This window comes from Lynx rufus, unplaced genomic scaffold, assembly GCF_022079265.1.
Source record: "Lynx rufus isolate CCGP_SWC_20201006 ecotype Redwood Valley unplaced genomic scaffold, mLynRuf1.p SCAF_22, whole genome shotgun sequence".
Taxonomy (NCBI): Eukaryota; Metazoa; Chordata; class Mammalia; order Carnivora; family Felidae; genus Lynx; species Lynx rufus.
In genome coordinates, this window is record NW_025814837.1 from 17,098,812 (window position 1) to 17,125,682 (window position 26,871).

The 26,871-nt window shown below is 41.9% G+C and overlaps 1 protein-coding gene across 1 annotated transcript in view; it reads right to left on the bottom strand.

The window, feature by feature from the left end:
• Positions 1-2,347: 2,347 nt before the first annotated feature.
• Positions 2,348-26,871, bottom strand: part of TTC39C (tetratricopeptide repeat domain 39C) — a 107,679-nt gene continuing 83,155 nt past the window's right edge. Inside the window, exons 7-14 of the mRNA XM_047086913.1 lie at positions 17,787-17,880; positions 14,814-14,921; positions 11,094-11,203; positions 9,945-10,068; positions 6,297-6,394; positions 5,102-5,206; positions 3,800-3,838; positions 2,348-3,126 (exon numbers count right to left, since the gene is read on the bottom strand). Of these exons, the coding sequence (XP_046942869.1) occupies positions 3,037-3,126; positions 3,800-3,838; positions 5,102-5,206; positions 6,297-6,394; positions 9,945-10,068; positions 11,094-11,203; positions 14,814-14,921; positions 17,787-17,880 (768 nt within the window). The 3' untranslated portion in view covers positions 2,348-3,036. The remainder of the gene's footprint in view (positions 3,127-3,799; positions 3,839-5,101; positions 5,207-6,296; positions 6,395-9,944; positions 10,069-11,093; positions 11,204-14,813; positions 14,922-17,786; positions 17,881-26,871) is intronic.

Here is a 26,871-nt window from a genome sequence, read left to right on the forward strand (position 1 = left end):
CCCTTGCTGTCCTTTTCTCTTTCCTAGCTTCCAAGTCTCCTCCCTCTACTATGTATCTCTTGGGGAGGATATGAGCTTAACCATTTTTTTTCTACAAGATATACCACCAACAGAATTCAAAAATATGTAAGAAACACCAAACAGTACATCATGACTGTCAATGTGTATCTGCATCGATTCAGATCCGTAGGTGTATACTTGCCACCACAATTTGCTTAAGGAAGCAATCAACTAGGAAAGTTATACAGCAAAGGAATAGCCACACACATGCACATGTGTGTCTATTTTAAAAATCAAATATGCACTGTCCTTTTAGTTGGCAGAAGCATAAGAGTGCAAACTCTATAATCATTGACTTGCACAATATTCAACAATTCCTTGTTATGTGACATCTGAAATACTTCACTTGCTCAAATACTTAGCTATCATGTGCTAAAATCAGACCCTAACCTAATAAAAAAATCTTAAATATTTTAACACCACCAAGGTACATGTCACATTATTAGACCATACCTCCAAGCTGTGACAAATTATGTGTTCAGAGTACATATACATTAGAGATTTCTCTCATCATAGGCCAAATCTAATACAAAAATACATTTGACGCTCATAAATTAGAAGATCCATTTAAGAGCCTCCAAAATAGGAACGAGGAAGGAGTGATGCCAACATAAAAAAGCACACGTAGATCCAAGTTGTTCTGGTTATAGGATTATTTTCTTCATCCACGAGGGGGTAAAGAGCAAGTCACACCAAGCTAAGTTTCTAGGCAGATCACAGTTCACAGGCTGGTTAAGTCATGGCACGCAGACCAGAAAATGTTATGAATTACTCAACTCAAAAATGTTCTCAGATTTCAGTCTAATAGTACTATACCCGCACTGTGGTTTTTGTTAGAGACTTTAGAATCATTACCTACCCCATTAGGTAGGTAGGTAGGTACTCTCCATACTCTACGGCCCTGTTAACACACACAAACCACAGGGGCTATCCGGCACCAAACATAGGAAGAGTTATAAACAGACCTACTCTTTGACTATTAAAGTGGTCAGTGAACTGAATACAAACTTATTTGAATCCTGAAATCTCTCTGGAGAGATACAAATAAATTTTTAAAGCAGTGAGTGCAGGAATAGTTTTTGTTTAATCCTAAAGTACAGGGCTTCATGTAACCTTTGAATACTGAATAATAGTTCAAACAATATTTGAACTGAAAATTCAAGTGAGTATGACCTGAACCAAGAACTTTGGGTTCAGAATGCTCCACAACCCTAACTGGGAAGTCTGGCTCACATGCTATAGCGAAGGACAAAATGGCTAGGGCCAGATTTCACAAATTCATAATATTCTTCCCTTAAGCCTCAATGAAATTAGGCTTCCAATATTTTTAAACACCAAATGTTTTCTTCAGAAAGCATCTACTTGGCTTCTGCATCTGCTCATTCACTGAATGTAAGATAGCAATCTTTTCTCTCTGGCTAGTGTCAAAAATCCAGGCAGGATTCACACCAGAAAGAGTCCATGTGAATAAAACACTTTGGAAGTGAGGAATCATGAATATAATTTAGTCAAAGTCAGTGAGGAATAATTATTTCTTTCAGAGAAATTATCATTCCCTCAGAATCAGATGAAGTAGGTTAAAGCTGTCAACATCCTAGCTGCTCCTCCTAGGTTTTATTTTGAAAAGAAATATTAAAGTATTAATATCATATGAGATCATGCTTCAGCTACAAGGATATGTAAATAAATGACACCCCAAGAGGATACTCTCTTTAGCACAGTATAAATTTTAAAAAATCTAACCTTAAGCCTGAGCCAAGTTAGGCACACAATTATGGCAGACATTCTCAAGTGACTGAGGTATTTAGACTCTTCAAAAACAAAGGTGTGCAGCACTGGGCTAAGAGGTGAATTAGATGACAACAAAAATTAGCAATGAAGGATTAAAAATTAACTTTGAACTCCTTTTATAGAATAACCTGAGCTAAGGAGACAATGATTAAATCCTGGCAACAGATAGCCCAGCAAATCCTTCACCAGCAAATATTCTGAGGAAAAAAATACAATCACCTATGTTCATTTAAGAATAACCTTGTCAAGTAATTTGTTAAAAGACCTCCAAAAGTTGGTAACGAGATAATTTATCACAAAGATAAGGAAACTCCTAAAATATAGGTATTATTTATCTAGCCAATAGACCAGGCTTTCTAATAAATTAGCAAAACAGTTCTACTTTTGATTGTAAAACTATTTGCTTCTACTTGGTTGGCTTTCAAAGGAAAAAAGTGTTCATTACTTTGAAACATTCTGTAGACGATCTGGAGATAAGTATTTTTGATGACACAACTTCAGCTGAAGCGCATTTGTGTTTTAATAAGGAAAACATGAAATTCTGGGTTATTAACACATTTTGTTTTACAAGAATATTCTGTCTGTGGTCAAGAGATCTGTGTTCTATTCACTGCTCCACTGATAACAGGAATAATTGATTGGGATCAATTAGCCTTTTTGTGCCTGAGTTTGTCTAGACAATGGGAATAAGAATATCTGTGCTATGTTATTCACAAGTTAGAGGATAAAATAAAACACTAGAAAGCACTTTTATTTTTTTTCAAAACACAATATAAATGCTATGTCATAATACTGTTGATAATTTTACAGGTGCCTCCTAGTGTTATATGCAGTCGGATGTGTGCTTAAGGTAGGCGTTCCTAGAAGATCACAGGTGGAATATTTAGTTTGCTTTTATTTTAAAAATAATAAATCACAAAACTAAAATGTTTGAACAAGGTCACTTAACCCTCTCCCCAGGTGGTTAGTTATAATTACTAGTATCCTCATTATTATTACTTTTTAGCTATACGTTTAAAAGAGGAGATCTTTAATATGTCAGCCTAACTGGGAAAATGTGTCCCTGGCACAGGTGGTTTTCAGAAGAAAAGCCGGTCTTCGGGCTTCCAGAAGAGCTGTGTCCTCTGCTTTCATTTTAAAGTGCAGAACCTGGTAGGGAGGGACAGAACAGGAAGTCCGAGTCTATCACTGAGGAACCAGTTCCCTCAGGGAGGCCAGAGCAGCATGGATGCGGACATGCAATCTGTTTTCAAAGTCGTAGCCAGAGAAATCCTCCTGTAAGACCAAAGAAGGAGATTTATGAACTCTGTGAACTGAGCCTTCTGAAACACTGCAACATAAGCCACACGATTTTGTGCTTCCTGAAGTAAAATCTCTCACACTGCTTCCCATCCACTCAATTTTATTTCCCAAACCTCAAACTTCAGGTTCATTTCTAAAATGTCCAGGAGGATGTCATTAATGCTGTCTTTGGAAAATTGTCTTCATGTTATTCCTGAAATAGTAGTAGTCTTGAACTGTGCTCAATCTAACCTGCTATTAGAAATTCTTCATTCAAGACTATAGTTATGGGGGCGCCTGGGTGGCTCAGTCGGTTAAGTCGACTTTGGCTCAGGTCATGATCTCACAGTTCGTGAGTTTGAGCCCCGCGTCAGGCTCTGTGCTGACAGCTCAGAGCCTGGAGCCTGCTTCAGATTCTATGTCTCCCTCTCCCAGTGCCCCTCCCCTGAAGTGTGTTTTTAAAGCAGGATGGGCGATTTCATTGAGTTTCTTATATTAGTAATTTCACTTAAACATCAAGGGCTCACCAAATCAATTAGTTATTACTTTTCCTTTCCAGAAATATCAATCAGAACAATCATCTCACAAAACTTCTTGAATTCAGACTCGAGTGGACACAACAGAGGGTAAGAAGGGCCCTGGAAAAAGGTAGATACAGTATTTTTACCTTTGCTTGAAGAAGTAGAGTTCTGCCTCTTGCTACAGTCTATGAATGTAAGAAAAACATAATATCTTTTAATATCTATATTTGGACACACTCAAGCAGAAAATGTTATAACAGGATAGGTTAATTAAAACAATTCACAGTAGACACAGAGGTGAGTCAACTGTTCATTCTAGTTTAGTCACTCAATTTTTCTTTAATGATGCTTGTTAAGTTCACACTAAGGCATTACTAAATAATTGTGCATAACCCTCATTATACAACAAGAGATTAACAACTTGGAAGAGTTATTATGGCTTAAGATCTTAGGGAGCAACCTAAAACTGATGATTACAAAGTTTACTTGACATCAGTAAGTTAGACCTTTGGAATGCATTACTGGTTGAGAACATCAGCTTCACGTTTCCAGAAATGGACCAGGCTTGTTATATTTTAAGTACACATTTTAAGGCCATATTAAGAGTAAAACTTTTCCTAAAGAATATGGTGTTAGGGTTTTCTACAAAAAATGACAAAATTTGCCTTTTCTACTTTGGTAAAATTAGAATTTCAAATGACTTACCAATTACAAGCCTATATTTGGCGAGATGGGCTACATATTTAAGGGTCAGTCTTGAATCCTATTTCTGTTGATTTGGCTCTAATTTTAGAAAGCCTATTTATTTGAAAGTATAATGAACTTACTAAAAATTAGAATCTCATAAAGCTAGTATTATGTAACTGAGTTTCTAAAAGAAGGTAGCAAGCAAATCCACTCGTTTAAAAACAAAACTTCCCCAGTATACTTAAATATGTAACTGTCAAATTTATATGGCATTCTGAAATTTTTAAAGCAATCACCACATCATCCTCATTTATTCTCACCATAATCTCCATTCACTTGGCAAGGCAGGTATTTTTTATCCTGTTTTACATATTAGGAGGAAGATACATGGTTCAGGAACATAACCAGCCTCCTACACTAAGGTGAAGGCAGAGTTAGAATCCGAATGCAAATCCGTGTTCTTCTGAATAAGCCGTACTACTTCATATCCTACCATTCTAAAAAAGGCAATGATTTTCCCCTCGAGTGAGTTTTTGTCCAAAAAGGTACATTTATACTGCTCATTCCAGAGAAGAAACTGCCTCAGTAAACATAGTAAAAGAGGATGACTCACTTCTTGGATTTTTCCTGCATGAAATCAAGGAAAACAAAACCAAAAACCCACCATGTTCAATTCACTGACTTTAAACGAAGGATGCTTTGTGCCTGCTCACCTGTGCATTTTTGCTGATGAACGTTACTTAAACTATATGAGGCCTTACCTCCGGTTTGTCTAACAGAAGACAGCCAAGTTCATAGCAAGCATATGGCTGGACGTATAAGTTATTCTGACGACACAACTCATCTTTAACAGCGCGCTGAAAGAACTGAAAGTAATACAAAAGTTATTACAATTAACTCATTTTCCCACCTAAGGTTCATCGCATCTTCAGGAGGCAGAAGGGGGGACTTATCTCTGTATTCTAGATGTCTGTTTTGGCACCCTTATTTCTTCCCATCCTCATCCATATCTACAAGCCCGCTGCATGCTTGCCTCCAGGCTATGCTACCCATCGGTCAGCTCAATTTGTGCTTCTTCTATTTCCAGTTGACAACGTAGCCTCTACTGATCTTAATGCGGAAAACATCATGATCTGCATCTCAAAGTAACATACCAATATTTAAAACAGGAAGCACACAAGCCAAGAATCAGCTCCTGACACGTATCTTGACTGTATCTTGCGGATACTTAAGTATGTGATCTAAAGCAGGCTACTCAGAGCTGTGTAATAACTATCATGACCCTGTGCTGAAAAAGTAATTTAAAATTATAAAAGTATGTCAACACTCTAGGATTTAAAAGTCAAAGTCCCCTACTACTGTACATGAACTCTTTTAAAGAGTAATCAAAATTACACTGGGCTATACTTCAAAACATCCAACGACACAAAAACTTTAGAAAAATTCCCCCAACTATATTTGAAAATAATGAATGGTTCTCTTCCATATAGTATGTACACAGAATATCTTAAGCTAACACTTTTCTAGACTTTACCTCCAGGGTTGCTTTGGTAATCTGCAGTTACAGACAGGAAAAGTGAACGCACACTAACATATCTGATCATCTTGGGGATTTATCTAACTATGAGGCTTCATTTTGCTCCTTTAAAACTGTCTGCATCCTTATTTCCTCCTCCTCCAACTGAGACTGTCATCTCTGATAAGTAACTCCTGCCAGAAGAAAAGCCTGTGTATAAAGAAGCAATGTAAGCATCTGAAGTTACACGTTACTAACTAGTATTCTCCACCAGCACCTTCCAGCATCTGAGAGGAGAGGACACGGATCGGTAGAGGGTTAAGCTCACCCTGCGGCGAAAGGTCTGGTTTTGTTGAATGCTTTTTCCATTGTCCTTATTCCTAAGCACACATACAGGCTTTCACAGTCTATGTTCCTTGGCCACAGCATTAACGGTTTACCTGAACAGCATCTTCTGAGTTTCCCAGACATTTGTGTATGGCACCAAGAAGCAAATACTTTAATCCAACAACAGATGAATCATCCACTTCATGGCAAGCTTAAGGAGAAGTGAAAACAGCAGCAAGGATAATAATTCACTTAATTTCTTAAACATCATCATGAGTTAAGTATTTCATTGTTCATTGACCTGAATATTCAGTTCACAATCCTGCCCCCTGAAACTCAGAAGGCTCCTTTTCCTCATCCATTAGTGAATACCCTTATTCAAAGAAAGGCAAAGACATCAAACATCTGGGCATCCAGAGGACTCGGAATTATATCATATTGTTAGTAGGAACAAGAAACCAATCTGCACAGGCTACATACTGCGTGCAGGATTCTAACTATATGACATTCTGGAAAAGGCAAAACTCTGGAGGTGGTAGTTCCCAGAAGTCTGGGGGAGAGAGAGGAAGGGAGGAAGAGCTGAATGAAAGACAGGGGATTTTTAGGGCAGTGAAATATTCTGCAGGATACTACCTCTAAGTGTGGCTACATGTCAGTACGTATTTGTCAAATCACACAGAATGTATGAAACAAAGAATGAACTCTAATGTATGACTAAACCCTAATGATGTGTCAGCATTGGTTCACTGGCTGTAACAAATGTATCCATCTGGGTGAGGAGGGGGGGTGAGTAGGGGGGTGGGAGGGGTGGCAATGTTGATGGGGAGGCTATGTGTATGGGGAAGTGAGGGGTGTGGTATGTGGAAACTCTAGTACTTTGTTTAATTTTGCTAAGAACCTAAAACTACTCTATAAAAATACTTCTAAAAAATTCTATCATATTAACTTCATAAGCCATATGGCGGGCACCTTTCCACGTTTGTACTGATGCACTGCACTCATCACTGAGGGGGCATCCGCCGTGACCCCTCCACTTCAAGAAGCTTGCCATCTACCACGCAGGATGGGCACACATGTTGGAGGATGTTACAGGAGTTTTTCCAAGGAAATGAAAAGGGTGGAAAATTGGAAACACAGTGGAGCTAACAGAGGAGGAAAGGAAGTTAACGGTTTCTATGGACCAACAGAGATACTGAGATTTGGTAAGATTTTATAAATAGACACACATACATATGTACACACATATACACACACACCTTTCTTTGTGGCTGGTTTAAGCCTCAATAAAAAGGTGATATTTTAGTAAAGACCTGAAGGAAATGAGTGAAGGAGCCACATGGATGTTCAGAAGCGCATTTGCAGACAGAAAGAAGAGAAAGTGCAAAGGCACTGAAGCTGGCGTGTGCCTGGTGTGTTCAAGAACAGTGAAGTGAGTGTGGCTGGAGCCTGGTGAGCAAGCAGGAGGAGCAGTGAGAGGCAATGGGGTGGACGAGGGGGGAGAGTGGTGGACAGATCACAGAGCCCTGTAGGCCACTGAATGGACTTGGGCATTTATTTAAATGATATGAAACCACAGAGGGTTCTGAGGCCCAAAATAACATGACTTCATTTAACAGGATCACTCTGGGCACTATGTTGAGGATATAGAGAAATATTTTTAAAATGCAGAGGAAGAGGGGCACCTGGGCGGCTAGGTTGGTTAAGTGCCCAACTTTGGCTCAGGTCATGATCTCACAGCTCATGTTCGAGCCCCGCACTAGGCTCTGTGTTTACAGCTCACAGCCTAGAAGCCTGTCTCGGACTCTGTCTCCCTCTCCTGCCTGTGCTCTCTTTGTCTCTCTGCTCCTTCCCTGCTTGTGTGCTCATTCCCTCTCTCTCGCTCCCCCTTGCTCCCCCTCAAAAATAAACATTTAAATGTTTAAAAATAAATGGATAAATAAATAAAATGCTGAGGAAGAATGCAGTGCACAGGGTGGGGGAAGGGCTACAAATGAAACCACAAGATGAGCATTGTAAGAATCCAAGTACATCTGCTGATGAAGGAAGTTACAGATGGGGGGTCTGAGAAGCTGAATACACAAAGCTGGGTCAGCATTTAATTAATGCATTTGATTGCTTTCATCCACTACCAGTTTTTTTCTGGAACTATTACTCTACAGAGATCTTCTCTGTACTCTACATGGCTGAATAGATTTGGATCATTACTGCTTAACACTGGGGAATGATAGAAACTAATTAATCGATCTCAAAACTGCACTAATATTTAACAAAGATATTAAAGAATTATATCATGTTTACTCAAGAGCCTCCCTTTCTCCATGACCACATCATTGCTATTTATTTTGATACCTGGAAAGGGATTCAGAGAATATTTAGTCACATTAAGTGATCATCATTTCTATGCCTGTCAATTACAGCCTATTTTATATGTGCATTTGTGTCTGAATTCTCTCTACACAGTCTCGCATTTGTGCATTACAAAGAATAAAATTCTGTATTGTTCCTTAGAGTTAGACATTGCTAGACATTCTAGACTTGCATCAACAACCAGGGATTGTTTATTCTCCTGTGAACTTTTCCCATAGCTATAATAAAAATGACTTTATGAAGGCTATATTACCATAACCTATGGTCCTGGGTTTTTTTTGGTTTTTTTTTTTTTTTTTTAGTATTTATTTATTTTTGAGAGAGAGAGAGTGAGAGCGAGCAAGCAGGGGAGGGGCAGAGAGAGAGGGAGACACAGAATCTGAAGCAGGTTCCAGGCTCTGAGCTGTGAATACAGAGCCCGGTGCAGGGCTCGAACTCATGGACTGTGAGATCATGACCTGAACCGTAGTGGGACGCTCAACCAACTGAGCCACACACACGCCCCCCCCCCCATGTTTTTTTAAAAATACATGAATCAAAAATCTAGGCTTCTAATTACACTCCTAGGTATTTACTCAAGAGAAATGAGTATATAATGTCCACACAAAAGACAAGTACACTTATGATGTATACTTATGTTTGTAGCAGCTTTACTCATGATGGCTAAAAAAAAAACCAGGAACAAATCAAATGTCCGACGTCCGTTAACAGGAGAAAGGATAAACACACCATGGTACAGATTTAGTCCCACAGTGGAGTGTCGCTCAGCAGGTGTAAGGAACAAACTACTGATATGGGCTACAACATGGATCACTCCCACAGGTGCTATGCTGAACAAAGGAAGCCAAGCCAAGCAATGAAAAGTACACATGGTCTGAACTTCTATGAAGTTCAAGGACAGGCAAAAGTAATCTGTGGAGAGAGAAATCAGAACAGCGGTTGCCTTGGGGTGGGGACTGACCGAGAAGGTGCCCAAGGGAAATTACAGGGGTGGTTAGAAATGTTCTAGATCTTCATTGTGGTGGTGGATGCCAGCATGCATATATTTGTCAAAACTCAATTAAGCAGATACTACCTGTTCATTTTAATAGACGTGAATCAAACTTATATAAAACAAAGGGCTTTTGCTGGGGGAAAAAATGTACGCATCCAGCAATCCCCAGGGCTATAAGAGTCTGCAACACTTTGCAGTCAGTGCACCTCAGCACACACCGCTAACGATGCGAGCATGTCCACACATTCCCGTGCTGCCTACACCTGTCACCTATATGCAACAGAGCGTTCTTCACCACTCCACCATCTAATCCAAGAATGGCAGATCTATACTCTCTGAATCAGATAACGCTAACGGGAAACCGAAGAAACCGGCCGATGAGCAGAGTTTTTTTTATTACCTTGACTCATCCTCTGCAGGTTGGGGAAGGAGCAGTTGGGGAGGGCTTTCCACAGGTATAACACTTCGATGGAGGCCAGTACACACAACGCTCTGGTGGGAGCTACTTTCCGAAACCTCTCTGCCTGCAAGTGTGAGAATGATCACGCTGGGTTTGGGAAAACGAATTCAAATAAAAACATATACTCGAGACATTAAAAAATGCACAGTTCATCTCTGACATCAACAACCCCCTCCAACAAAGCTAACAATGAGAACTTCTCTCTATATAAAAATTTTTGGCTTTCTAACCTTTAACGTATGATAGATATGCCTTTCATTCATTATTCAACTCCATCTACTGTTAAGATCCAGGGTGCATTCAGAAAACAGGATGAAAGTGGATTCATTTCAGTTTAAATCCAAGGAATTTATAAAAGCTGGGTGACCAGTAATAATGAATGGGTTTACATGGAAGATGTAATTAATACTAGATGCATTTTAGTTACGGCTTTATTGACTTTTTAATTTTTTACTTAGTCCTAGTGGCCTCAGTGGTATTCCACATTATAATCCAGTTTATACTCAAGCTAAGTCACTCAATGTTCATTCATTAGTAACAAACTAAAATCATGGAAAATGCAGGATATGACAAGTTGTCGTGTAACCCACAGTGATTCCACTAACTTTTTTTCCTAAAAAGTGTAGAATAAATTAGGGTCTTTGTCCCTGCAGTACTGGGCCTTTCTACTGGTACATTTGATGCATGTTTTTATTTTTTAGAAGGTCCAAATGTGATGTGTTCAGTAAATTATTGAGACTCAATAGTCTGTATCTCTTGCCTAGATTCTGCCAATTTCGATGCTTCTGAAACCACCCAACTCCTTAGACAGGTGCTTTCCCTTTCCAGATGTGCTCATTAGCTCTACAGGGTCTGTAATGTGTCTACCCACTCAAAGAAATAACAGCTGTTTTAATCACGTGCAGCAAAACCAGCACTTTCCATTCAAAAGAGAAGTATGCCCATGGGGGTAAATTTTCTCCACAGTGGCAAAGTGCACTGGCAAGTAAGTCGCTGGCTTGGATTAGGATTTCCTAAAACTTGTCCAAGATGGTGTCAGTTACAAATGCCCGTCACAAACACACACCAGATCAATAGGCTCCAACGTACCTTTTTCACTGAGAATTGTTCAATCTGATTGTTTTTCCTTTTGAAGAGCTTCTGAACTTCTTTAAACACTATCTGCGCCCCATCCACGTCACCGGTGGCTCCCTGACAAACTGCAAGAAACCATTGTTGTACTCCCTAAGTATCAGGGGGAAAATGCCACGGAAAGACACTTAGGCTGATGGTACTTGGAAAACATTACCAAAGAAAAACACGGGAGGGATCAAGTGTTACAGAGAGGCCTACAACATCCTGTTGATTGTCACACCACTGACTCAACAACTACTTCCTTGGGTTCCCAGAGTTTTGTGGCGACACACAGGAAAACCGTGGTCCTGGTCCTCTCGTTGGGCGCTAGTCTTGGACGTGACAAATTTCCAGCTATTGGCACAGTGTGGTCTAGCTGAGGCCCACATACTCAGAAAGTGGAATAAAAAGGAATCTAGGAAAGGATGATAAGGAGCCAAGAAGATCACGAAGCTTCATGGTGGATGGAGGGTACCTCTCTGTGCCTGGAAAGAAAGTCATGAAATTAATCTTACACATGTTCGTGGGCCACCTAACACCTACAAGCCACCAGCAAGAACATGGAAGAAAACACATGCTTTAACCCTAAAGAAATGTAAATTTCAGCTGGAGAAAGAAGATACACACATAGTCCCATAGCTATAATGTATATGTTGATAAGAAGAGCCTTGAGGGTAGGAAAACCAAAGTGCTTTTGGAAAGCCTCAGGAAGAGAAAGGAAACATTTCTTTCTGGAGTGATCAGGAGCTAGGAGTCAGTCTGAAAGCCTTGGAGGATGGTAAGATTTTGGTAGCCTGCACACAATCTTCATCCTACCCCAAGCCCCAGGCAAAGACTTAATCATACTTGCTTCGCTTTGTATCTCTGAAGGTGAAACTTTACCAACCACTCTTCTCAACTACAACGGCACTGAATTCATTTATATCAATTTTTTTTCTTAGATGTTGTCTTTGGCACATATTTTTCAATCCCCAGCTGGAATGTCCATTGATTTCCTAATTCCTCCTTTATTTGAGCGCTCCTAAAACTAGGTGGTCCTCTATTCACATTTTGGGGCATGGTCAAGCAGAGCACCGGGCCATGGCATGTCACAGGATGACACCTGTCAGCAGGGCCGAAGAAGCAAAGGCACCAAGACTCAGAGAAGACTGTGGATGTCAAGGTGATGGGAGAAGCAGAAGATTTTCTGCTGGGAGCATGAGGGATTAAGCTGAATGTTCAAGGGAGGGACAGCCACATTCCGTTAGGAAAGCGGCCCTGGTCAAAAGGACAGCGTCTGAATTCATCCAAAATGACCTCATCTCCTGCAGCTTTGGCATCTCAAAAACAGAAGGAAATGCAGTGATTGTTTTGTATACCAACCCCATCAGGCTATAGATCAGAGAATGTAAAGGTCCAAGAAAGTTAAAAGACTTGCCTAAGGTCACCCAGTAAGCAAATGAAAGAGAGTAATGTCTGCTGCACCTAGTCTGACATCCTTCTCCGACAATCTGTAACTTTCTTAGTCACATAGTTTAAAAAAGGGACAGATGGTGGTGATGGCTGCATAACAGTGTACATGCACACTATGCCACTGAACTCAAAAATGGTGAAAATGGTAGATTTTACATCATGTGGATTTTATGACAATTGAACAGTGCAGAAAACTCAGTCCCTGGTGGCAGTGTTTCTGGTCCCTGAACACCCATCCTCTCTAGCTCTGCCTGTCGACATGTACCTGTCCTTCAGGGCCAATTCAAATGGCAGCTCCTGCGAGATGGCAGATAGCTTGACAGAAGTGATCATCCCCTTCCTGTGTATGCTTTGTAGTGGAGCTCCTGACACCTCTTACCATCTGCACAAAATCCCCTTGCAAAGGCAGAGACTAGTCTTTCATGCTTTATCAGCTCCCACAAACTGGTATAGTCCTGGGATTTCCAGTATTTGGAGAAAAAATACTCCTCTATATAGTCACGTTGCACATTTCTTTGTGTTCCATGATCAGCAAAGATTAAAAAAGAAACAGCTGCCCACGAGTGACTATGTGACTCAATAACATGTTAACGACTGATGGCTGTGCTGTCGTGAAGACCTCTGCTTTTCAGTTCATGCATTCAACACACTGGGCACACGGAGGCTACTCAGGAAATAGCTGGCACTTTCATCAGAGATGCCTGTGGGTTCTATAAAACAACTTTTTTTTTTATGTTTATTTTAGTTTTGACAGAGAGAAAGAGCATGAGCGGGGGACGGGCAGAGAGAGAGAGAGAGAGAGAGAGAGAGAGGGAGACACAGAATCTGAAGCAGGCTCCAGGCTCTGAGCTGTCAGCACAGAGCCTGACGCGGGGCTTGAACCCACAGACGGCGAGATCATGACCTGAGCTGAAGTCGGATGCTCAACTGACTGAGCCACCGAGGCGCCCCTGTAAAACAACTCTTAAGGCGTGAGACAAAGTATATTCACCACTATACTGAAAATAATCCTATTCAAACATAAGCTACAGAGCCATACAAAAATGGATGCCCTAGGGGGACTGTAGTCAAGAGTGTAGGTACAAAGAGCTTTCATGTTGACTCAAAATGAACCGCAGTTTTAGAACATCCGGGATATGCACACTTGCCACTGTTAATTCTCTTAAATAGATCAGTTAGGGGACTGGAATGACAGGAAATGCTTCATTAAACGCAAATATTCAGGGAAATAAGGAGAGATTTAAAATTATGTTTGAATTTTAAAGAATCACTTATATGGCCGTGTAAGGAGAGTTTATCAGAAGCAGAAAATGTACAGCCACTTGGTACTTTTCTTTAATTTCCACCTCTGCAAGTGTACATCATGATGGCATGACAGCACTTTATGCATCTCAGGGCACAGACATCCCTTTCTCCACCAGGTGGCAGCATATCTTTATCTTCTGAGAGGAGGCCAAAACATGCACTCTTACTCATATCAGCAATGACCAGGGGTCTCTGCTAAATGATATGCAGTGTTCAAATACCTCATGTTCTACAAAATCACACTGTAAATTTAAGAAGGTTTTAATAAGTAAAACAAGGTTGGAGCAGACTACTCAAATGCAACTTTGTAACCAGGGCACTAATGATCCAAACAAAAATATTAGCACAATTTAAAAGACATGTTAAATTCCTTAAAAAATGTTTAAATTCTTGGGGCGCCTGGGTGGCGCAGTCGGTTAAGCGTCCGACTTCAGCCAGGTCACGATCTCGCGGTCCGTGAGTTCGAGCCCCGCGTCAGGCTGTGGGCTGATGGCTCAGAGCCTGGAGCCTGTTTCCGATTCTGTGTCTCCCTCTCTCTCTGCCCCTCCCCCGCTCATGCTCTGTCTCTGTCTGTCCCAAAAATAAATAAAAACGTTGAAAAAAAAAAATTAAAAAAAAAAATGTTTAAATTCTTAAAAACTAAAAACCATATTGTAGAAAGTAAAGGATAAGAGTTAAGGGTAGGCTGAGGCTGCTTAGGGCAAAATACACAGAAACCCTCACAATAAACGTTTTCAAAACAGAGCCTATGACCAAACCAGCCGAGAGGGGGAGCTGGTGTGCAGGACTGAGTCAGTCACCGCTGGGTGACCAGGTAGCACAGAACATTAACATACTACGGAAAAGGAAGGAGAGGAAGGAGAACCCCACATCTTCTTGACGTCTCCCTCCCATCCGCCAATGTGTGTGGTGAACTCACCACAGAAATAAGCTACTCACCTGCAGTTAAATAGGCATAATAGCACTGGGACCACCTGGACTCATTTTTCAGCCTCTCAAAGGAATCAAATGCATCCTTGAAATTCAGCTCTATCATGCTGCACCAACCTATGAAAGAAATATTTTTAGTATGGGACCCTAAAGTCATGATTCATATCCTGTCTTTAAGCTAGGAATCTGATACAGCTGACCATCTTTGTCTCAGTGCCACATGCACGCTACCTGAAAACCTGAAGACTTTTTTTTCTCTTAAGTATTTTCAATGTGACATTTTGCATATGGCAAGACAGCACTTCTGATTTCACAACCCATTAAGCAGTATGGAAGCAGTACACAGAATGACATAAAGATTTCCATGAAAACACTCTAATTTGTATCCTACACTCCAATTTGGGTGGTGAGATTAATCTAAGCACAGGAGTACTTCTCCAAGAGTAGGCACAGACACAGAAAAAGAAGGAATACTGTTAGGTTATATACATAGTGAGGATCTCAAAAAGTCTTCAAGTACCCGGGTGCTCCTTAATGATTATTAATTCTCGAACCCTTGTGAGAAGTAGAGACAACAAGCCAGTTAGAGATTAAGTACTTACCCCCCTCCCTCTGCAGGTTGGCAGCAGAGCTGAGAAAGAACCCCCTCTTTCCCAGATCAAAGCACCAGGAGACAGGCATTCTGGGAAGAAGTGGCAGCCACAAAAATGCAGGGCATTCTACCCTCATTTTTACAACAGTACCTGCCATTGCCACGTCCCCCTGTATGCCTGAGCACCTGGAGTACTTCTGATTCTACTAGGGGCTTGCTAAGGTGGTGGACGGTGTTCTCATTTTACCAAGGAGAAAATCTAAGGCACAGAGAGGTGGGTGGGACTTGCTCAAGGCCACAGAGCTTATTAGAGGGAACTGCCGAGGACTCAAGGCCACTACTCTCTGCTATCTACCTCCTGCTGTATCTGCTTCCTCGTGAAGTACTTGTGCCATCTTGGACCTGCCTTTTTAGTACAGGGATGAGAGAGATCCACACTTCCAGAAAATCCAGTGTCAATTCTATGGGATAGGAGAAGTAGACACAGGACAGTAAAAACCGGGGCTGACAATGTCCATCCTGTAAGATGGGAATTAAGTGCAAAATATGTAGAGGTGCCAATGAATCTGAATCAGAAGCTGAGTTACAACTGGGCTTCTTTTTCTTGGGTTAACCTTGCTAATAGGCCTCAGGGTTAGGCTGTGATGATTTCCAAGCTTCCTTCAGCTCTAACCCTCCACACTGCCACAGACCTGAAAATGCCGCACCAAAAAAAGAGGCCATCATAATCATTGTGCAATACATGCACATATCAAATCGTTAGGCCATACAACTTGAATACAGTATATGTCGATTATATCTCAGTAAAAGTGGAAGAAAAAAAAGACAGCAGTATCTTAAGAACGAAAAAAAGGCCACCAAATCTAGGCCTTAATTCAAGTTCTTTGAAATACATTCCATCCTACATTATGGCTACTACCCAGAGCTCCAGCAGGGTTTATATCCTATACAAATATTTTTTCCACTGGATTATACCTCATCTCTTTTCCCTAACCCATAACAGGTATTTAAAACACAATATTGTTTTACTAGCAAGTGCCCAGTCTTTTAAGTTTGTACTTCTCTTTAAAAAGATTTAGAGGCGCCTGGGTGGCTCAGACAGTTGAGCGTCTGACTTCAGCTTATGTCATGATCTCACAGCTCATGGGTTCGAGCCCCACGTCAGGCTCTGTGCTGATAGCCCAGAGCCTGGAGCCTGCTTCAGATTCTGTGTCTCCCCCTCTCTCTGCCCCTCCCCCACTTGTGTTCTGTCTCTGTCTCTCTCAAAAATAAATAAACATTAAAAAAAATTTTTTTTAAAGATTTAAAGTTATTCAGGAAGACAACTATGTCCACAGTGTATCAGCAAGTGGCAAGCATCCCAAGGTCCCAACCTGACAGGTGTCAAATGCCTCCTGTGCACTCCCCATTTGTCCTTTCCTCTCTGCAGGGGGCCTTAGAGTTCCAGTCTTCCTGTTGATTCCATCACTGCCTCATCATTTCTCCTCACCCTGGCCCCCTCATTCCCTTTCTAGGTGCTGTATGATGTGACCTTGCCCTACTGGGCTGAAACCCTAACAAATATGAAGCCCTTATTACAACGTGTCATTGTTTCAAACCCAAACTTGTATGGATTCTCCTCCGCATGACAGAGCACCTGCTACAAAAAAGGACTGTGGAATTACTAGGGTAAACAGGACAGAATTTAGTGCAGTCAGCAAAAAACTGAGTAACAGCTTTGGGGAAGAGGGAGAAAGCTGTAAGTATTTCCATGTCTGTTTATAAATGTGTCTGCAGGAGGGAGGCGAGCAGAAGGAAGGAAGCTAACACATGTGGAGGGTGTTCTAGGACCAGGGGCCCCACCTGACACTCGTTCCTACTGCATCTAAATCTCACAACCGCTGAGGGCAGGCACCTGAACACTCATGACAACCATGAGGCTTAAACCATTTGTCCCAGGTCTTTGAGCTAGTCGGCAGAAGGGCTGGGATTGGGGTCAAAGTGCCCAACTCTCTCCCACGCTGTATTTTTCTTTTCAGGTAAACATCACTGTGAGGGGGGAAAACTTAGTTTTGGATTCCAATGTACAGTCCGGTAAGGTTATTTACAAATGAGTTTTAGTCAATTCTTTTCACAGGACCTATTATCCTAAAATCAAATGTTCTAAAGAGTAAACTAACGCAGTAATGACAATCACAGAGATAAGTTATCACCCCTTGTGCTCTGATGACAAAGTCTTACCATAAATGGCAGCAAGCATTTTACAGAAGATACAAACTGAACGGCATTAATAATGCAAACGTGCACAAGAATGAAGACTTGTGACAGGAAGCTAGACATCCAGCCGGACACAAGCGGAATGCATGAATGCCAGGTCGTGACAAGAAGCTGGACAGACATTTCATATTTACCGATTTCATACAGACAGACATGCTGGATCTCTCTCTGATCTATCGCAAGTTCCAAAGCAGTATGGAAAGAAGTCAAGGCACTGTTGATTTGACACTGAGGAAAGAATGAAAACAGAGTTACTGGCTAAGATCTGCCATGAACATTACAATCCTTTTCATTCCAATATGTCTTCTTAACAGTCATTTTAAACAGATTAAACAACAATTTAGAGATTTCTGGGGGCGCCTGGGTGACTCCGTCGGTTAAGCATCCAACTTCGGCTCTGGTCCTGATCTCACAGTTGGAGGGCTCGAGTCCTGCATCGGCCTCTCTGTGCTGACAGCTTGGAGCCTGGAGCCTGCTTCAGATTCTGTCTCCCTCTCTCTCTGCCTCTCCCTACTCATTCTCTCCTTCTCCCCCCGCCCTCAAAAACAAACATTAAAAAAAAAAATTTAAGATTTCTGGAACATTCCAATTTGTCTCAGTTGTGAGATGAACCTGGCTAGGCACAAAACACTTCTTTTGCTCTGGTGGGAGATGCCCCCACTGAGGGCTTGCTCACGCCTTCTCCTACAGCATACTTTTCAGACCATACAAAGGACTTGCTCTACTGTAACTGCTAATCCAACCCCTGGTTACCAGAGGGGTTCTGCAAGGACAGGGTCTAGATTTCACCCTCCTGTGTATACAACAGGCATATGTTAGAGATAACTACAGGTTTGGTTTCACGCCCCCAGTACTGCAAATACTGCAACAATGCGGGTCAGAGGAATTTTCCGGTTTCCCAGTGCATACAAAAGTTACGCTCCTACTATACTGTTGTTTAAGTGTGCAATAGCATGATGCCCAAAAAACAGTGCACATATCTTAATTAAAAAATACTTTATTGCTAAAAAACGCTGGCCATCACCTGAGCTTTCGGCAAGTTGTAATCACAGATCACCATTAACAATAACAAAAAACTTCAAGATATTGCCAGGATTACCCAAATGTGACAGAGACATGAAGTGAGCAGATGTTGCTGGAAAAATGGCGCCAACAGACTTCACGGAGGGTTGCCACAAACCTTCAATTCGTAAAAAACCCCAGATCTGCAAAGCGCAATAAAGGACAACAAAAGGGAGTGTGTCTGGCCCCGCCCCAGGCCAAAAAGACCCCCATCGGTATTGAGTGACTGCGTGAAGCCTCCTTTAATCCTGCCCTCAGCTCGCTCTCCCTTCTGTGACCCACTCCACCTGCCATACAGTCCTAGGTCAATTCTGTACCTAAAATGCTGTCTGATTGCTCCCGGTCATCATCTCTCCTCTACCAACACTCACTTCTGACTTTTGCATTCATCTAGTACTGTCCAGAGTCCAGCAGACTCTCCCAGGACTGTTCTCACTCCTGATTAAATACATTTAGTGTTTCTTTCCACTAAAGAGCCCTTTCAAAGTCTGCCAACCTCATACCAGAGCACCTGATAAAAGCACCTAAAAAGCATCAACAGGGGCGCCTGGGTGGCGCAGTCGGTTAAGCGTCCGACTTCAGCCAGGTCACAATCTCGCGGTCCGTGAGTTCGAGCCCCGCGTCAGGCTCTGGGCTGATGGCTCAGAGCCTGGAGCCTGTTTCCGATTCTGTGTCTCCCTCTCTCTCTGACCCTCCCCCGTTCATGCTCTGTCTCTCTCTGTCCCAAAAATAAATAAACGTTGAAAAAAAAAATTTAAAAAGCATCAACAGCATAAAAGAGTTCAAGTCAATCCTAAATACAGCAAAGACAGGTGTTAACAAATACAAATCCTAAATGCCCTACAAATTTGGCACAGCCCTGCTCTCAGGGGCCTTCCCTGCCCCTGCAGGTGTCATTCCATGCCCGCTGCCCCACACTCAGCCCTCCCTGGGGTCCCCTTTGTGCCCGTTCTGATCCCTGGCCACCAACTTTTCGGGGCCCCTACTGCCTCTTCTCCCCACAGACAGCCAGGCAGGGGCAGGGAGGATCACAAATGAGAGGCTGCGGCATTTCGCATATCTCGGCTCCTTTAGTGATGCACGGTCACTGCGGGAGGCCTCTTGGACACCTGCATGCCACACAGATGAGTCAGGGAGATCCTCAGGACAGCCAGTGACTCAGGAACATCGTAAGCCAAATGACTCATGAACCAAGGCCTCGGCTGAATCAATAACTATTCGCATCCCATAGTAACACTTCACTGGGCCAGGACTGTTCGGACTGTGGTGTTCAATCCCTTAGCACCATCTACAGAGGCGAAGAGAGGACACACATCCCCGCGCCAGTGACTCCTGTTCTCGAGGAGGTTAACATCTAGTTGGAGGTAACCTCTTAGGAATGTGAGACAGGCCCAACCCTGTCAGACATTCACACTGGATGTAAGCACATAGCCACCAAGGTCCCAAAGAGGCAAAATAATAATAATAATTATTTCCAAAAATTTTTAAAATCTTATATGCAGTGTGCATGTGTGTTCGTGCACAGGACACTCATCACACCGCCCCTTTCCCCTTTCTGAATCAACACTTCTTTCCACGCATCACACACACACTCAATTTAGCCCGTTTGCACAAAACCGCAGTGCTAGCAATTCTGCTTTGCAGGCATCTCCTCAGTTTGCTAAATTCCTGACCCTCAATGGTCCCACACAAAATACTTCTGGATGAGCCACTGCCACCAAGCTGTCTCCAGCTGCATGACAATGCAATGCCACACTGCCCTTCAGAAGACCAAAAACTACTTGTGAACACTAATTACCGGGCAACTACTAAGTGCCTAGGATGGTACTGGCTTGAGGTACAAATCACAGCAAAGCTTTAAATGCAAGTGTAGGGGAGACAAAAAGAAAAAAAAAACATCTGAATGAACATTGTTTCTCTTAACCCTTTCAAAAATCTGAGATTGCCATGTATTCGGTTCCATTTTCAGATGGAGAAACGAAGGTTCCAAGAGGTGGAGTACTTCGATCAAGGTCAACAAGCTAGCAGCAGACTAGTATTCGCTCTGCTGTGCCTGCCTCCAGAGCGAGCCTTCCTCAGGCAGGGCACATCCAGGCCCCGTTACATTAAAGGCCTTGAGATGGGGAGATTATCCTGGAGTATCGGGGTGGGCCTAAATGCAATCACAAGTGAGGGAAGCAGAGGGAAGGAGGCGACGTAATCACATCATCACAAAGGCACAGACTGGAGGCACAGCCACAAGCCCAAGAACCATCAGAGCCCACAAAAGGCAAGAAATGGTCTTCTGGGCCTCCAGAGGGAGGGCAGCCCCGATCACTTTGATTTCAGCCAGTGAAACAGAGTCTGGACTTTGGACCTCCAGAGCTGTGTGAGAATAATGTCTGCTGTTTTAAGCCACCAAGCTTGTTACATGGCCTTAGAAAGTGAGTACAGGGTCTTGCTTTCAAAATTAAACTGTGAAGAAAGTACCACTGATCCTTCTGTTTGTTAGAAGCGCTCTGACAGAACGAGACCACTATGGAGCTTAGCGATACTATTCCAAGAATAAGCATAACTACAAAATTAATTCTAGTTCCGGCCTGAGTACTCATTAAGGAATTGCAATGAACAGACATTAAAATGGTGAAAACAGATTTCCCCTTTTTCACCAAAATAATTAAAAATAAAAATAATCCAATAGGGGTTTTTAGGATTATAAATTCTAATATTCACAACAGAGCAGAGAAAGGAGAATTATCCTCAATTTGATACTTGATTCACAGCCTAATTTTTTGAGGAAATACACATACGCTGGGCTCAAGAGAATACAGAAAACGGGCTAGCATGAAATAGCCGTGAAGCCCAGAATCGGAGGTCAAGTACCACCTAGGCTTTTGTCTGGTGAATTACACACGGACACTGTATCACAAAAACTGCCTGAAAGTCTCCATTTCTTCACTGGTAAAATGAGGAAATAATGTTGGCAAGCATTATCTGCAAAAGCATGAGTCTTTGCCAAATTAAATGGAGCATACTTGCTGCCAAACTAAATTCAGCACAATGTGTAAGTACTGCTTTGTTACTACAGAGACACAGCGCGTTCTTCCAGCCATTCAGGACTTCTTTCTGGATGGCTGTACTCCTAGGCAGTTTATGATACTTGCGGCGACTGTCAAAGGGCTTTGTTCCTCCATCATATTCTGCGAGTGAATGCTGCCGGTATGGAGGAAAACTCTGGATGTTTGCAGGATGATTTTGCATATGTCACATTATTATACTCATGGATCCTCATGATTGTTTTAGCTTTTTCTCTTGGATCTGGGGAGATATTCAAATCATTTGCAAATAATGACAGTGTTGTCTCTTCCTCTACAAGAGACTTAATTGGAGAGAACCACCAGTTAAGATGCTATTAGCAAGCACAGCACGCATCGCTTTATTCCCGTCTTTAATGAGGATGTTCTAACGTTGCAACATTAAATATAGCTTGACGCACGTTTTTAGTAGATGCCATCTTTACCAAATAAAGAAAAGCCCTTTCTAATTTGCTAATAGTTTCTTGGTTTTTGTTTTTGTTTGTTTTTTTTTTAAGTGGATTTCATTAAATGCTATTTGGGCCTCTACTGATGGGACTGTGCGGTTTTATCAATTACCTCCTTAATGCAGGTCATAACAGGAACACATTTCCTGAGGCTGAACGACGCTGGCCTTTCTGAAATAAGCCCTACTAAGGTCATAATACAGCGTATCAAAAATACATTGTTGGATCTAACTTACTAATATTTATTTAGAGCTTCTATGTTCAGAATGAAGTTGACCTATAGGTTTTTGTTCAGTGCTCTCCTCTAGGAGTTTTGGTATCAGGATCATACCAGAACTAGCAGACTTGTAGAAAATATTTTCATATTTTCTATGCTCTGGAACTATAAATAACTAGTTCACTACAAAGCCACGCCTTTCAATTGAATAATTCATTTAAAATGTTTAAAATACCATAACCTGAATTTTTTTCCTTTAATGGAGACACGACATAACAGAGAATATTAAAACTTAGTCAATAATACCAGATTTCAGCGCCAACTTCACAAACAACACAGTTTTGGGCCTTGAGAAAAAAATTATAATTTTCAGGAGATCTTGAAATAAATGAATTAACGCACACACAATGCTCTTGGGGAAGGGTACATTGCCTTTAAAAACAGGTGTATGTCATGGGGCACCTGGATGGCTCAGTCGGTTTAGCAGCCGACTTCAGCTCAGGTCATGATCTCACGGTTCCTGAGTTTGAGCCCCACATTGGGCTCTGTGCTAACAGCTCAGAGCCTGGAGCCTGCTTTGGATTCTGTGTCTCCCTCGCTCTCTGCCCTTCCCCTGCTCACGCACTCTCTCTCAAAAATAATAAACTTCAAAAAATAAAAATTAAAAAAATAAAAATAGGTGTGTGTTACCTGTTAGTAGTGCCGGGAAATCACTATATTGTTTTCCAACATTTAGAAAGAGGATTTGCAATAAATGGTAATTAAGCTTCTCACAATTTGTTTTAGACTACTGGGAGAAATTCTAGATTCTTTCCTGTAGACATAATTAAGAGCCATTTAAGATTCTACCACAAATATATAAATCTGTATTCTTGCCTAACCCAAACACAGACATACCTGGAGAGACAAGGGACAAAGGAAAAAGGAAACATGTAAGTGGCCACAAATCCCATTTTCCAAGTTTAAAAATGTAAGCTATTTCCACATCAATATATTTTTAAAGCCCTTTAGAAAGTAAAGATTTCAGGGCACCTGGGTGGCTCAGTCAGTTAAGCAGCCAACTCTTGATTTTGGTTCAGGTTATCTCACGGTTCCTAAGATTGGACCCCTCATCAGGCTCCACGCTGACAGCACGGAGCCTGCTTGAGATGCTCTCTCTCCCTCTCTCTCTGCACACCGCTCCCCCCCCCCGCCCGCTCCTATGCACTCTTGCTCTCTTTCAAAATAAATAAACTTTTTAAAAAAAGATCTCAAAGTACAAATATGAAAACACAAAAGAGTCCGAATAATTTTCAGAGTCAGCACAGTAAGCTTGCAGTTACTAATGTTACATTCTATTCTACTCAAAGATTCCCACTAGCAATACCAAGCTGAGAAGATACATTAAATTCAGATAGCAAGCAAAAGGTTTCCTTTGTAGAGTTGTGGGGGGAAAAAAAAGGTGTTAATGGAAACAAGGCCAAGTCCTTTTGGAGACCTGACCCAGACTCTGGTGCCAAAAGGACATCAAGTTTCAGACTTCCCTGAATCCGTAAGGCAACATTCCACTTCCCCAGCGAACAGTTTCCTTTTGTGCCACCACCAAATTCTGTTTAACATGAAATGATAGCATTCAATTGCCGACAAAAAGATCTCAGCTCAGAGCCAGTCTACTGGCATTCAAATAATGTTGGTACCACTTAATTCTGCGGTGTTAAACACAAGAGAGGAGATCGCTGTTTGTGGTGGCAAAGCCAAGAACATGCTAGTTCCTGTGGACCCAGCCTCCTAGCGTGTTCCCATGTGGACCACTCTAGCACGCAGTTGAGCATTTGCAGCTGTTAGATATGGAAGTTTGTAAGATACAGGCACATTCTTTCAAGAGGTTTTAAGTTACCAGGAAGCAGAGTTTGTCAGGCACAGGCAGAATTCCTGAGATGTGTCCAGAATGTCAAGAACACAGTAGGTACTCCGCAAGTAAGAGCCTGTGTGTGTGTTAGACGACAAAAGGGTTTAGGGTGCCTGGGTGGCGATTAAGCGTCTGACTCCTGATTTCACCTTGGGTCATGATTTCACTGTTGGTGAGTTCAAGTCCCATGTCGGGCTCTGCACTGACAGCCTGGAGCCTGTTTGGGATTCTCTCTCTGCCTCTCCCCACCCCCTCAAAATAAATAAACTTTAAAAAATATATTTTAAAAAAGAGAACAAAAAGGATCACAAAGTATCTAAATTCATGAGGCACCTGGGTACTAAATATACATGAAATATATATAAATAAATATATAAAAAGCACCAAGTATTCAGAATACTAAATATTCCTAAGACATTAATATTCAGGTGGCCTTAATCTGACCATCCACTGGTGACACCCATGCTGGCACCGTGTGTCCTCTACCCAAGAAACACTAATAAAACCCGAGGGTCCACTGCTTTACTGTGGCCAGTGATGTACAGAGCGATGCAAGATGTTATATGCCTGTATGCTGGGCCTCAGGTAGCACGGCCTTTGCCCCCGCGCCTGCACTCCACCCTCAGAGCATTAACCGAGGCTATCCTTTTCACTTGCTTCTTGCTGTTCGACACTGATTTGATAAACCATGTGGTTCATGTCTACTTTAAATTGGCGTGTGACTCTTTCCATTTTGACCCCTGAGAGAATTTTGGCACATCGAGAGAATGTGCAGGGCGCCGTACTCAGAGGCTACCAGGGTATCTGAGGTGCCTGTGAAAAGAAAGGAAAACTCTAAGCGCCCGTGAGGAGACACTAATTGGCACTGATAGCTGTGATGTGTGGAACTGCATCCCCCCAAAATTCATATGTTGAAATCCTAATCCTTACCATCTCAGAATGTGACTGTATTTGGAGATAAGGTCTCTAAAGAGGTAACTACATTAGAATGAGGTCTTTAGGGCAGGCCCTAATCCAATATAACCGGAAGCCTCATAAGAAGGAAGGAGATGAGGACCCAGGCACGTGTGCACACACACAGGAAAGAACACATGAAGACACAGGGAGGAGACTGCTCTCTACAAGCCAAGGAGAGGAGGCTCCGAAGAAAATCAACCCTGCAGACTTCCAACCTCAGGACTACAAGACAACTAATTTCTGTCCCCTTTCTGTGGTTCCTTGTCATGGCAGCCTGAGGAAACGAATACATCAACTGTCAGAGGTCTCCTTTCTCTGGGGAGCCATTCCCGTACATGATGGGAATCAGAAGGGTCCTGCTTGTCTGGAAAAGCTTTCTGGTCTTAGGAAGGGTGTGAGTACCTGACCTAAGATAGCAGATCAGACCACCTGCTCCTCCCTCCCCTCAGAATCCACTCCTGGAATTTTTCTTACAGGTGATGAACGGGGGCAGGTTTGGTCTCTGTGTGCATGTATGTGTATGTGTAGGTCTCTCCATGTGTGAGAGTGCATATATGGTACATCTAAGTTATTCCCTATACAGATTGTGGATTAATTTGTATAAATATAGGACTACATGTCCCAAAGGTTTTATGAATTTACATAGGTACCAACAGTTTATAAGAGACCATCTCCCTAAACCTTTCCCAACAGAGAATGTTTTTCAGCATTTTCCAATTATGTTTTCCCTTGTTTTAATTTGCAGCTCATTGATTCTATCATGGGGGTAAAAGGTTACTCACCATTTGTGCATCTTATTTTATGGATTCTCTGTTCAGGTATTTTGTCTATTTTTCTTTTTGTCTGTTTATCCTTCTACTACGTTCTATGTTTCTAAGAGTTCTTTCTATGTTAAGGACACTAATTATAGCTTTTTTCTTCATTTTTTAAAAAAAACTTTGTTTACATTATAATATAGGAGTTCATTTATAGGTCAGTTCTACCAGTATTTTGATCCATGTACTACCAATTCTATCACTCTTTTTCTTAAACAAACTTTAAAACCAAAGCATTATTGGGGAGCCTGGGTGGCTCAACTGGTTGAGCGTCCGACTTCAGCTGAGGTCACGATCTCACAGTTTGTGGGATCGACCCTCATGTCGGGCTCTGTGCTGACAGCTCGGAGCCTGGAGCCTGCTTTGGATTCTGTGTCTCCCTCTCTCTCTCTCTGCTCCTCCCTGACTTGTGCTCTGTCTCTGTCTCTCAAAAGTAAATAAGTGTAAAAAAAAATTTTTTTTAACCAAAGAATGATTTATTTTTGAGAAAGAGGGAGAATGAAAGGGGGAGGGGCAGAGAGAGAATCCCAAGCAGGCTTTGCACTGTCAACTCAGACACCGACGTGGGGCTTGATCCCATGAACTGTGAGATCATGACCTGAGCCTCAACTAAGAGCCAGAAGCTCAACCAACTGAGCCATCCAGGCACACCTAATGTTTTGGTTTTACACAGTCCTTGATTGGGGAGGATGGAGCCTTTAATACCATGACACACATGGAATCTACAAACTATGTGTAATTGAGGGGACTTATCAAAATG